The 14,635-nt window shown below is 41.0% G+C and overlaps 1 protein-coding gene across 11 annotated transcripts in view; it reads left to right on the top strand.

Annotated features, from left to right (window-relative positions):
- FOXP2 (forkhead box P2) overlaps positions 1-14,635 on the top strand; it is a 300,141-nt gene that overhangs the window by 216,620 nt on the left and 68,886 nt on the right. For all 11 annotated transcript variants that reach the window (XM_089692669.1, XM_089692670.1, XM_089692671.1 and 8 more), the window contains exons 11-13: positions 13,513-13,714; positions 14,042-14,118; positions 14,252-14,353. In XM_089692669.1, coding sequence (XP_089548795.1) covers positions 13,513-13,714; positions 14,042-14,118; positions 14,252-14,353 — 381 coding nt within the window. The remainder of the gene's footprint in view (positions 1-13,512; positions 13,715-14,041; positions 14,119-14,251; positions 14,354-14,635) is intronic.

Consider the following 14,635-nt stretch of genomic DNA (forward strand, 5'->3'; position numbering starts at 1 on the left):
TCAGATTCCTTGTTTATTTTGTCCATATAAGGAAAGCCTGATTTGTTGTTATGAGTCACAGTTCCACTTTTGCACTTTTTTTTTTTTACTTCAGTGTTTTTACATCAGCACCTCTGTGTTAATCCGCCATCACAAACTGCGAGCAGTCAGGCTCTGTATTACAGAAAAGGCACGCAACGTCTGCGTATGCACAACTCATGCTGCGCATGTGTAACTCAGCTTACATTGCCGACGGGGTCCCTGTTTGCCGGGATGCTGGCGAAGGAGTGACACAGTCTTCACCACCCAATGAAGATGGCCAAAGACTTGCACCCAGAAGAACACAACATTATCAGTCTTTATTACTCTAAAATATAATGGTATGAGTGAAATAGTGTATGCTGTCATTTTTAAAAGAAGACATTGTGAATGTTATTTCCTTTTAGTACATTATTTGTACTCTTAACCCATCACAGTCTGCACAATGACAACATGCAGGATAGGGTGCTTTTCTTTGAAAAATCTGAAATTTCATTTGAATAAAATTAGTTTTCTCATAGCTTACTATAGCACAATGTAGATAATCACAAGATGGAATAACTGTCTCATAAATCCATCAGGAATCTGCAGCTTGTTCGTTTCCAATTAATTATTCAATCAGTGAATTTTTTAACTCCAGCAGCATGGTTACGACGACGCTAATAAAGAATTTTCAGCCTATAATCCAAAACAGAACCTGAATGAATAATGTAATTGAAGTATTACATTACATAAACCACACATGAAAGAATTGCTAATTGTGTTTGATGGCGAGCAATTAATACAGAATCTAAGATGAACAATTTAAAACAAGACTACAGTTTAAAGATTCCACTGAAAAGCAACAACTCAAGTAGTGAGGTAAATCAACAAAGTTTGAAAAAAAGAGACATACATAAAAAAAAAAAAAATTACATTGCGCAAAATAGACAAAAAAGGCTTAAAATTGATATGGTAGCAGAGATTTATGATCTTGTGTGTACTGTTTCAGTTGAGACAGCCCACACATTTGATAAATATTAATAGGATGAATTTATTACCAGGGAGAAATGAGCTATGTTGGTTCATCACTGCACCCTTAACAGCTATCAGTACATGAACACAAGGTGCAACTGCACTATTATATGACCCCATTTACTCTCTGAATGGTACTTCATTAAACGGTACCTTTTGGCCATGCTATGGATGGATGAAAATCAAAGTTATCAAGGCTGCAAGTCCTGAATAATGAGTTTCACCCAACCTTGAATATATTTAGATGAGCTAAGGTGGTTAAGTGTTCATCTTAGTTTTTACATGCTTTTCCTTACTTAATAATACATTCTTCTTTATCAGTTCATGATTGCATGCCTACAAACATGTTATGCTTGTTATGGCCGGCTGCTAAAATAAGTTAGCGGAACATTGTAAACATACTCATTTGCATACATATAGAAAATGAAATTCCTGCAGCTTATTTTAAACATGTTTGACTATTTCTGACTTTAATCTTTTTTATTGTAATGTGAACAGTGGATAGCGGGAGTACATGTTCTTGTCTGATACTCCCACATAAATTGATACAAGGCTTATAAAAGTAGTGTAAATAATATATCACTTTGCGCTTCCTCAGTATGCAGCTTTAGGGAGCCCATGAAACGTATTTTAAAAACCTGGGTAAATGATGTTGTTTCCTCGCTCAGCAGACTTTATTTTTGGCTAAGAGTGCAGAGATGGGTAATCAGGAGGAAAAAGATTTGACAGTTCGTAGAGAAGTGCAGATGTGGAAACAGAAACACTGTCTCCAGATACCATTTACTAGTATACACTGTAGTGCACACAGTGAAAAGTGCTCTGATCAAGCTTATCAATTATTAGTTCCAGTCTCTACACTTATCAGTCAGGTGTCCATTCTGGCTCATTAAATTTTTCTTAAAAGTTGTATGTTATGCATAAATGTGAAATGAATGCCTGTCTTCTTTGACAAATATCTGCACACTTTCAAGTAAAGAATATTTATTATATATATTTAGGTTGCACTGACAAATCTTACTGCTTATTACAGAGTCCAGTGAACTTTTCACTCTCTCTGAAGAAGCTTACAACTTGACAGTTTCTAACACTGTCATATAGGCATCCAGGTTGGGTCCAGTTTGGTCAATTAACTGTTTTCTGGTTGGTGGAAATAGATTACAATACTCAGAGGAAACTGAAAAGCCATGTAAATGGAAGAGAACAGAACACTTTTCTGCAAGGATCGAAATCATTATATTTCAGCTTTTAGAGTGGTATTAGAGTCAGACTCCAGCGAAAGCTATTTTTTTTTATTTTAATAGCATAGGAAGGGTTAGACCCTTTGTCAATTTCATATTGGTGTCTGTATCTATGCTGGGGAGATTCATTCCAACTTTCTGTTATGTTACCGAGACAGGAATTGGAAATAATTCTTCAGCAGGAGTATAAGACAGTATTTAAAGGTGTGGCAGGAAGTTTCAAAGTGGGTTTCCAAACATTCCATCCAAAATTAAGATGCTTCTTATCAGGTTTGCTATATTGTAGAAACCATGTGTCATATGTGCACAACAAGAAATATTTACTGGTCATGCATAGAATCTTTATTGATACAGTATATAAACTAATCATAACAGTGCTTTGTAAGTAATGATTTAATTCCACCAACTAAGCATGACGAAACACTTCAAAGGAGAGAAAAGTAAACTTATATATAGTAGAATTCTTTACACTTTTTTACTCTCGTCATGGATACAAAATAAAGTTTTTGACCCACAACATTGGATATTTTTAAACTGTTGTACAACTAACATAGTACTTCCCTTCAGCTTGGCTGAGGAGATAAACAGCACTTGCAGTAGGATCGTATGAACTGATTGAATAATGGATTTCTTTTGTCAATGCTGTGCTGGCTTTCCCTTCAGTGTAATAAGCCATCTCTCCAAAACTTGAAAACGTCTTTCAAGGGAAACCATAATGGTATGGGTCAATTTTATGTGTTTTTGTAAGTTTATACACATGCTTCATATCTTTGTTTTTATATTTGTATACAACTCCTATTTTACAAATCAACATTTTACATAGGGAGCTTTTCCCATACAGTGTTTGCACTGATTAGCAGCTCCTGCAGATTGAAAATTAGAAACTGTCTACATGAGGAAAGAGACATGTACTGTATATGTGTGTATGTTATCTGATATTGTGCTGTCCATGTCAATGTACAACACAAACTATCAACTACATAGTAGTAAACAAGCTTTATAAATATCTGTAGTCTTAGCCTTGCTGACTGCAGGTGGTAATGATGCGATATTCATATGTAATCATTTATATTTACCTGATTAAAATGAAATAATGGTCCTGAATAGAGATGAGCGAATTATTCAAAAATTTGGTTCGGCTGATTCACCGAATTCGCGGAATAAATTCGCTTCGAGCCGAATATATTCGCTGCGAATTTAACATATAAAAAGGGTGTTTCTAGGCTTCAGAGAGCCTTTATATTAGTGCAGAACACTGTACCTTTAATTTAAATGCCCTTGGAGTCTGCTGGGGAAGAGAAATAATACTGTCAGTCAGCATGACATGCAGATGAGTGCCGTCGATCTTAGAATCACCGCACACTTCACTCATTTGGGCAGTCACGGGGCCAAAACCAGAGTGTGGAGCCACAGTGTGGCGGTGGAGGCAGCAGCAATGGGAGGCCATACAGCACCCTATGACAAAATGGAACCCACTAGCAGTGTGAGGAGACATTGTGGGCCATTTGTACCAAGGAATGCGAGGGACTCCCTGCCTCCATCTCCACAGCATACTGCCACGGTGCGTCTGGGTCCTCTGTCTCCTCCTCCTCCTCTACCAGATGCTCCTGCTCCTCCACTCCTGTCCGCTGAGTGGAAAAACCACCCATTTCACTCAATAATTCCTGAGCACCAATGTCCTCCTCTACCTCCTCCTCTTCTTCCTGTCCTGCCCCCACAGGGGTCATGTGGCGTTGAGATCTGTGCTCCACGTCTACCGCACCCTGACCAGCCATTGTTAACAGCATTTGTTCCAGGACGTGCAACAGAGGAATGACGTCGTTCATCCCATAGTCCTGCCGACTCACGAATAGCGTGGCCTCCTCAAAGGGCCTGAGCAAGCGGCAGGTGTCACGCATGAGCTGCCAATGGCTGACATCGAAGTTACACAGGGGAGTACCTTTATCCGCTTGTAACATCAGGAAATCGGTGATGGCCTTTCGCTGCTCGTAAAGGCGGTCTAACATGTGTAGGGTTGAATTCCACCTTGTTGCAACGTCGCAGATCAGGCGATGATGTGGAATTCCGTTCTGCCGCTGCAGCTCAAGGAGGGTGTGCTTTGCGGTGTAGGAATGGCTGAAATGCATGCAAAGTTTACGTGACATTTTAAGGATGTCTTGCAGTGGGATGGTGGATTTTAGGAACCGCTTGACAACCAGATTGAACACGTGAGCCATGCATGGCGCATGGCACAACCTTCCTTGACGCAGAGCAGACACCATGTTCTTTCCGTTGTCGGTCAACATGGTTCCGATTTTCAGTTTGCGCGGAGACAGCCATCTGTCGATTTCTCTGTTCATTACACTCAGAAGTTCCTCCCCTGTGTGACTACGTTCGCCAAGGCATACCAGGTGCAGAACAGCGTGACACCGTTGCGCCCTGCACATGTGATATGCCGGTCGGGTAATGGGACTTGGCACGGGGGTGGCGGCTGAGGACACGGCGGAAGAAGAGGTGGTAGAGGCGGACATCTTTGCTGGACCAAGGACGTGCAAACGTGGAGGCAAAAGCGGCATGACCTGTCCAAGTTGCTGGTGCGGCTGTGCCGCCACCACGTTCACCCAGTGGGCCGTAAATGACATGTACTGTCCCTGACCGTAGTTACAGCTCCACACGTCGACGCTGCCGTGCACTTTGACAGAGACCGACATGCTCAAAGACTGGCCCACCATCTCTTCTACATGTGAATGCAGGGCTGGCACTGCCTTTTTGGCGAAGAAATGCCGGCTTGGCACTCTCCACCGTGGCTCGGCACAAGCCATCATTTCTCGGAAAGGTGCTGAGTCCACCACTTGGAAAGGGAGGGACTGCAGCACCAGCAACTTGGACAGGAGGACGTTCAGCTTCTGCACCGTCGGGTGCGTGCTCGCAAACTGTTGTCTCTTGGAAACGGATTCCAAGAAAGACTGCTGACGGAATCCGTGAAGAGGAGTAGCAGGAGAAGGAGCATCTGAACGAGCGGAAGATGCCAACGAGCAACAACTCCCCTCAGCAGAGGTGTTGGAGCCTTGACTGGCTGATAGAGGGTGATTGACGTCGGGTGACGGAGCAAGTAACGGAGCGGGTGATGGAGCGGGGGCTGGAGCAGGCATAACCGCCGTATTTTTATCACGGTTTTCCCAGGCCACCGAATGGCGACGCTGCATATGCTGACGCAACGCTGTAGTCCCAACATTGGCCCCCTGGCCACGCTTGACTTTCTGGCCACATAGTCGACATACGGCTACGTTTACTTCCTCGGGCGGCTTGACGAAAAATTGCCACACCGCCGAGTAGGAAACTTTGCTCACTGGCTGACTGCTACTTCCTCCGTGCACACAGGCACCACTACTGGCCGTGGTGGTAGGCTGCAGTGGAGCTGGTGCTCTACTCCGTGGCCGTTTGGCTCCACTGACACTGCTGCGACCCTGCTGCCTCCTGGGCAACCCACCGACTGTTTTGCTCGCTGGCAAGCTGGCACCCTCTTCTCCTGATGATGCGGAAGCAATAGCCTGATGACGATGAGGCTGCCAAGTGCGATCAGCCTCATCATCATCAATTAGGGTCTCCGCCTCACTACTAGCCCCCTCGGCTGCGTGTGGGTCAGGAGACAGACCTGTCTCTAGACCGGCTACCGAGCCACTCTCCTCGCCAGTACTTCTTCGCCTGGCTGCAGAAGAGGCGGATGTCTCCCCCCGTTCCTGACCGCCCTCTGTTAGCTCTTCCTCACTGTACAGTGGGGCTGAGCCCACAGCATGCGATACTTCGCTTGGTGAGGGAACACCAAAGGACAGGGGCAGGTCGAGGACACGTGATTTCAGTGGGCTTGCTCCCGGGCCATGCCAACTAACAGTTGTGTCTGACGTACCCACCGACCGTTGGCTGTAGGTGTCAGAGGTGACCTGGGAAGAGGAAGACGACCGAGTCAACCAATCGATGACGGCAGGGTTGTCGGTGGAGACACGACCGCTGGATGACACCGGGAGCACTGGCCTCTGGCTGCGACTAGTGCTGCCTCGACCCCTTCCTCTGCTGCCACGTCTGCTCGCTCCTGAAACATTGCCTCCTCTGCCACTCCTCTGCGTGTTGTCTGACATACTCTTTAATTCAATAAGCACCCCAAAAATAAAACCGGATTTAACTCTTTGAACGTACAATAGTGGTTGTGAAGCAGAAAGTCAGTTTATTTAGCACAATCGGTCAATTGCAGCTTGCCGTTGGCTGTAAACTGTACGTTTATGTCACTGGAATGCACTAATCACCCAAAAAATATTACCGCCACCCGGCGTGTATATGGATTTAACTCTTTGAACGTACAATAGTGGTTGTGAAGCAGAAAGTCAGTTTATTGTACACAATCGGTCAATTGCAGCTTGCCGTTGGCTGTAAACTGTACGTTTATGTCACTGGAATGCACTAATCACCCAAAAAATATTACCGCCAGCCGGCGTGTAAATGGATTTAACTCTTTGAACGTACAATAGTGGTTGTGAAGCAGAAAGTCAGTTTATTGTACACAATCGGTCAATTGCAGCTTGCCGTTGGCTGGAAACTGTACGTTTCTGTCACTGGAATGCACTAATCACCCAAAAAATATTACCGCCAGCCGGCATGTAAATGGATTTAACTCTTTGAACGTACAATAGTGGTTGTGAAGCAGAAAGTCAGTTTATTTAGCACAATCGGTCAATTGCAGCTTGCCGTTGGCTGGAAACTGTACGTTTATGTCACTGGAATGCACTAATCACCCAAAAAATATTACCGCCAGCCGGCGTGTAAATGGATTTAACTCTTTGAACGTACAATAGTGGTTGTGAAGCAGAAAGTCAGTTTATTTAGCACAATCGGTCAATTGCAGCTTGCCGTTGGCTGGAAACTGTACGTCTATGTCACTGGAATGCACTAATCACCCAAAAAATATTACCGCCACCCAGCGTGTAAATGGATCTAACTCTTTGAACGTACAATAGTGGTTGTGAAGCAGAAAGTCAGTTTATTTAGCACAATCGGTCAATTGCAGCTTGCCGTTGGCTGTAAACTGTACGTTTATGTCACTGGAATGCACTAATCACCCAAAAAATATTACCGCCACCCGGCGTGTATATGGATTTAACTCTTTGAACGTACAATAGTGGTTGTGAAGCAGAAAGTCAGTTTATTTAGCACAATCGGTCAATTGCAGCTTGCCGTTGGCTGGAAACTGTACGTTTATGTCACTGGAATGCACTAATCACCCAAAAAATATTACCGCCACCCGGCGTGTAAATGGATCTAACTCTTTGAACGTACAATAGTGGTTGTGAAGCAGAAAGTCAGTTTATTGTACACAATCGATCAATTGCAGCTTGCCGTTGGCTGGAAACTGTACGTTTCTGTCATTGGAATGCACTAATCACCCAAAAAATATTACCGCAAGCCGGCGTGTAAATGGATTTAACTCTTTGAACGTACAATAGTGGTTGTGAAGCAGAAAGTCAGTTTATTTAGCACAATCGGTCAATTGCAGCTTGCCGTTGGCTGGAAACTGTACGTTTATGTCACTGGAATGCACTAATCACCCAAAAAATATTACCGCCACCCGGCATGTAAATGGATCTAACTCTTTGAACGTACAATAGTGGTTGTGAAGCAGAAAGTCAGTTTATTGTACACAATCGGTCAATTGCAGCTTGCCGTTGGCTGGAAACTGTACGTTTGTGTCACTGGAATGCACTAATCACCCAAAAAATATTACCGCCAGCTGGCGTGTAAATGGATTTAACTCTTTGAACGTACAATAGTGGTTGTGAAGCAGAAAGTCAGTTTATTTTGCACAATCGGCAAACTGCAGCACCAACTGTGCACGACAGCCACCAAAAAAAAAAAGGGTGTATGTCACTTTAAATTTTTGATTCTTTGATAGCTGTGGCCCTAAGTAACGATTCTGTGTCCCTGAGTAACGATTCTGTGTCCCTGAGTAACGATTCTGTGTCCCTGAGTAACGATTCTGTGTCCCTGAGTAACGATTCTGTGGCCCTAAAGTCTCTGTGGCCCTAACTCTGTCCCTTAATACACACAGGTCTGTCTCTCTTGAATGACCGGAGGCTAATGGAGAATTCTAAGATGGCCGCGATTTATAGCTCCACCATTACACAGTGCTGGCTGGCTGCTGATTGGCTAATGCGATCACATGTCATGAATGCATTATGGGTCAGCGCGCCTTGTCTGCGTGCCTTCCCAGAGATCCCCGCCCCATTTTCTCTGTCCATTTTCTCCGTCGCCACACATGTCGCCGCCATTTTTGGGAAAATTCGATTCGTGCATCCGAATTTTGCTAATCTTCGGATTCGTCGCGAATAGAATTTTTCCAAATCTTCGGAACGAATTCCACTTCGTCATGTTCGATTCGCTCATCTCTAGTCCTGAACATAAACACACTGAACATAACATATAAACAAAAACACTGTAAATGTCCTAAAAACTGCATAGTAAATAAAAATTTTCAGAACCAACCGTAAAATAATTTTTTTAATTAACAAAGTAGACACCTTGCTTTACAACGTGATCAGTTCAGTATCCCGAAATGTAGCTCCAGGCTTTAATATCTAAATGCAGAAAACTAAAATTCTGTCATTTTGACAATTTGTTTATTTGATGGTCCTTATATAATAAGGCAAAAAGCAGCATCCAGTGTTCTCTAACCAATAGCAACCACTCACCCATAGCAACCAAATAGATTTCAGTTTACAGTAGCCACATCATTGCTATGACCATATGTTACTGGTTGCAATGAGTCACTAAACTACAAGCCATCAGTGTTCTTTGCCCTACCTTATTGAATAAACCTGTTTGTATTTAAATTTAATTTTACATAGTACCTGTAAAATACAGTTATATATAAGTAAGTACTCTCCATAAAATTCTTCACGTTTTTAACAGGTACCTTAAACAGGTAAATCTTCATTCAAACAACATCTACAGATAAAGGTGATATTAGTAGAATAAAATCACAGGGAACATATGTGCCTTTTCAATAATTTAAAGGATACGTTCACCTTTCATAACATGTTACATGTCACACCCATATTCAGACCGCCCCCGCACCCCCCCGCTCCCCGCTTTGACAGCTAGTGGGAGATCTACCCCCTCTCTAGTTGTTAAATTTTTAAAAAACCACAGCTGCCTGGCTGTTTTGCTCATTCACAGTCCCCTCACCTTTGCGGCTGTCAGCTTGTAGTCCTCATTGAACTACCACGGCACTGTGAAGCGCCATGGTAGTTCATTGATTCTTCCTGTCAATATATCTGCTTGCTCGTACATTCCATACAAGCATACAGATATACTGACAGATCTGCAGGAGACCTGCATGGTACCAGTGATCTGCTGATCGCTGGTGCAATGCTTTACAGGCTACTGCAGACAAAAATAATAACTGCACGTTTTTTTACCTGCAAAAAAATGTGCATTTATTATTTTTTACTAAAAGGTGAAATTATCCTTTAATCAACAAGCATATCAAGCAATGTAATTCTTATACTATGGGGTGTGTAAACATTTGGCCTTTGAAGGTGATATTGACCACTTTAACAGAAATGATTCTTGTGGGTGTTTTGTATAGCTGCCCACCAATCTCTAACACAAACATCCCATTTCAAATCCCCCACAGCATTTCAATAGGATGCAAATCAGGACTTTGACTAGACCAGACCATACATCTCCATTCCTTGTTTTTGAAAAATTGCTAGTGTGCTTCGGATCATTATCCAATTGAAAGATCTATTTCTGATTCAACTTTCAGACAGATGGTCTCACTTTCTCTTGAAGCACACTTTTATATGATGCAGAATTCATAGTTCACGAGATGACTGCAAGATTCCCAGGTCTTTCAGCAGCAAAGCAACCCCAGACCATAACATTTCCATCACCATGCTTCACAGTGTTTGAGATTCTTCTTCTGAAATGCTTTCTTTGGCTTGAAACAAACATGTCCAATTTTATTGTGGCTCAAACAATTCATCTGTTCACAGCAAATTGTTACAGAAAACCTAGTTTTTGCCTATATATTCAATGGCAAACTCTAGTCTTGGTGCAACCTCTCTTTGATTGTAAACACATGCACTTTTGCACCAACAGTTGCAAGAGGTACCTGCAGATCCCACAATGTAATTTGGGGGTTCATGGAGAGTTCTCTTAGCATCAGACAGCTCTTGGAGTGAATGTGCTGGGCAGGCCAGTCCTGGACAAGTTATGGACAAAGTTAGCCATTGTTTCATATCTCTGCCACCTGTAGATTTTTTTTCTGTGGAACTATTGATTTCAACTAAACTGCTGAGCTTTTAAACCCTTGCCAGACTCCTATGCATCAATAACCTTCTTTCTGAGGACCTTAGAGATCTCTTTCTTAATCTTGGCTTGGTAAGAACAAACATCAAGAGCAAAGTGAACATCAGACCTTAAGATTTGGACATGGGTGTTTGAGCCCATGCAATTTATATTCCAGCGTATTAACCCAACCCCTGAAACCTAGGTGTTGCCTATAGATATGAACAGTTGTGCTTAGCTGTACTTGGGTATACACTGATGCTTGCATACACATGAGTATAGTGTACAGGCTAATGAAAAAAATAGAAAATTTTCCCAAGCATTTATGTTTGCTTGACTACAGCCATACAATGTTATTATTATTATTATTATTATTATTATTATTATACAGTATTTATATAGCATTAAAAGGTTTGCTCAGTGCTGTACATTATAGTGGGGGACAAAACATGAGACAATACAGTAACAAAACAAAACACGAGGGATTCAAGGGTTATTCATATCAATGGGCAGCTGTATGCAGCATTTGGGCTTCCCGGGCAGGGAAAATATGCCAGAATGTATATTAAACGGTCTTAGATGCCTATGTGCAATAGACCTCTATAGCTGAGGTTTAGGGCCAGTTTACATTGGAATGCACATTTTTTTCAATGGGCTGCCAAATGTACCAGAACATGGAAAAAGTAGTGCAAACTCTTCTATTTCAGATTGCACTGCATCAAACCGCATGGTAATGCAGAACCATGTGGATTGGTGGCTGCAAACATGCTGTGTTTGTGGGATTCATTTAGAGTGCCTTTAGCAATTACCTGGCACCTGTGCACAAAACTCGCCTTTTCCACACCATGTTCTGGTGTAAATGGGCCTTTAAACAAGACATGTACCTTAGATTGTACACCCCTTGAGGGTTAGGGACTGATGTGAATGTACAATATATATGTAAAGTGCTGCGTAAATTGACGGCACTATATAAGTACCTGAAATGAATGTTCCAAAGGCATTCTCCCTACTAACATTCTAATCACTGGCATCTACTCTAGAACACCTGATTATAACTTTTGGATTTAAAGTGGTGATAGATAGACTGACTTGTAATAATAAATTAGCTTTTTCATTCATTTAGATTGCGAGAATGAATATACCATGTCCATTTATGTAATAGCATATTACCTTCATCTGTAGGCACTGTTTGAATGAAAAATGTTGAAAAATTCAACTTTTTCCATAGGGTGTACTTACTTTTGCTGGTATTATTGTAAAGGTATTTTTTTATTATGCTTGCTACAGGTCTACATTTTTCTGTGTGCCTCTTGTAAACATGTAGATTACCGCATATTGTAACCAGTAGTTGTAGAGGGTTTGAAAGATGCAGTGTTCATGATATTAACAAGTACATACAATTGGTGTTCTAAATGCATGAAGTACAGCATTTAGTCATATCATCTCAGCCTTTTTATGTACGTAACAAAGAATTCCCATTTCACTCTGCTGGCTTTGAGTGGGAGCTGAATAACAGTTTGTGGTTTATTGGGAACAGATGCACTTGGGGATGCCTTCAGGGTGCCAGTCGTTATTATTAGCCTGCTAATGTGCTTCTTCTGGCTGCTTCCCAGGAAAGAGGAACAATTAGCTGGCATATGTTAATTTTTGTTTCCCTAACAAATCTCACCACTGACTAAATGTGTAAAACAAATCCACAAAGAAAGATCAATCAATGCTGAACACACCGTTTCTCCCTATTAAAATATTGTTTGTCTCAGAAAGAATGTTTGGGATTTAAAAGGGGCAGGTGTTGCCAAATTCCATACAGTAGCAGCTGAATTTTATGTTTAGGTGAAAGGCTAATGTAGTGTGCAGACAAATAATTATTAATACAAGCATCAGTCTAGGCATTTTAACACTTGCCGTTCTGGAGGAGCATGAAGGGGTTAAGTAGGGCTATGAATCAAATTACCCACATATTATCCCAGATGAATACCATTCAGATTATGGTTGTAATCATTGCAAGTGTTACACTCCTTTTAAATTTTGCTAATTGGATGCTATTTATGGCCAAAGAGGTGTGGTAGAGGTGATGAGTTTTTTCTTTTTCTTTTTTCTTTTTTTTTTGATAATGAGGAGCAGTGGTTCACTGAGGGGATTAATAGATGATACATTTTAGAACAGATTGCATATATTCGCACCTATTTTCCTTTTCTCTACCCTGACACCCACTTTCTAGAGTATATCAGCAATAAGTGACACTGTAATCACAAATTGAAAATGATCTTTCCAGTGGAATTGGCAAACTTGACATTTCATTATATTTGTTAACACATGCCACAAATGATTGTTAGTGAGGAAATACCATTTCCCTCTCCCCATCTTCAATCAGATTTAATTTGAAAAATTTCAGCCTCCTCTGGCTAATTTGCAATTAAGACAATTTTGTTTGAATATGTAGTAATGTCATTACCATTCCACCAAATTAGCAAGGAGACTAAAGGTCAGTGTAAGATTTTCCAGCTGGTTGGAGCTTCTCATCTGAGATTTAGGACTAAGAACAAACACTATAGCATGGTCATAATATGAACTTTTATTTAAGGCCTTTTCTCTTTGGATCTTTGATTTTTTTCAGTATTTTGAAGGTAACTAATTCATTGATCAGTAGGCACTTCATTTCTCAGGACTGCTGAACACAAGTTAATTTCTACCTATTTGGCTAAAGTGCTGCTTTTCAGATTATAAGATAAACTCTTTCTCTTTTTCTCTAATAAGGTTCTTATCATAAAATGCTATAATTGTCTAAAATAGGTTCTTTTCCCTTGCAGCAATGAGGTACCAGCATGTGCAAAGTATAACTAATAAACCCATTTTGTTCTGTTTCTAATATATAATTTTCTGAGTGCATTTTTTTCTGATATATGTATATGTTTTTTTACAGCTAAACCTAGTGTCCAGTGTCACCATGTCTAAAAACATGTTGGACACATCCCCCCAGAGCTTACCTCAAACCCCAACCACCCCAACCGCACCTGTTACTCCAATTACCCAGGGACCTTCTGTAATCACGCCGGCCAGTGTACCTAATGTTGGAGCCATTCGAAGAAGACATTCTGACAAATACAATATACCCATGTCCTCAGGTAGACTTATCATTTGATATGTTTCAACTTTTATTGAAAAAAACAGAAATTAGGGAATGTTTTTACGGATTGTTTAAATATTAAAATTAGCATATATATATTCTTTTAGAATTTTCAATAAATCCCTAGTTTTCTGTATAAATTATTTTGATGCAGAAGAAAGATGCCTAGATTTAATTTTGGAATCAAAATAATGGCAGTTTTTCTAATATATAACCTGAAAAAATTATTTATGATTACATTGCAAATTTTATGCTAACACCTGATATTATTTTTGTATTTGGTGTCTAAAATTTTAGACTTAACACTATTCTTATGTTTTTTTAGAAATTGCCCCAAACTATGAGTTTTATAAAAATGCAGATGTCCGTCCTCCATTCACATATGCAACTCTCATAAGGCAGGTACGTACAAGGAAGGTGAACTTTCATTAGATGAACATACGTTATTATCTCAAGAAGACAGAGTGATACAAATGACATCTGGTCTAGTTTGAGAGTCTTTTTAATGTCACTACGCATCTTTATCTCATTTCAGGCTATCATGGAATCAAGTGACAGGCAGTTAACACTTAATGAAATTTACAGCTGGTTTACACGGACGTTTGCTTACTTCAGGCGTAATGCAGCAACTTGGAAGGTAACTACTTTCGAGCAGCTTTGGATGGCTCACATAGTGCTTGCTGATAGCACAAGGACCATTTATTTCCATGACATAAGCAGATTAGTATCTGCGTCCCCTCTTTTTAACCTGCCTCTTGAATGGAATGAATTCTCTCTCTCAAAATGACAAGTGAAAGAATAATTTTGCCTCTGATATCGTTTTCTAATTTGGTGCAATTAATAGCAGAGGCTTGGCAGAGAAATGAGGGCCTGACACACTAATTACAGTGTGAGCACTCAATCATCAACACCTTTGTTA

This window comes from Staurois parvus, unplaced genomic scaffold, assembly GCF_062004578.1.
Source record: "Staurois parvus isolate SC_StPar_1 unplaced genomic scaffold, SC_StPar_1.0 ptg000599l, whole genome shotgun sequence".
In the NCBI taxonomy this organism is placed as follows: Eukaryota; Metazoa; Chordata; class Amphibia; order Anura; family Ranidae; genus Staurois; species Staurois parvus.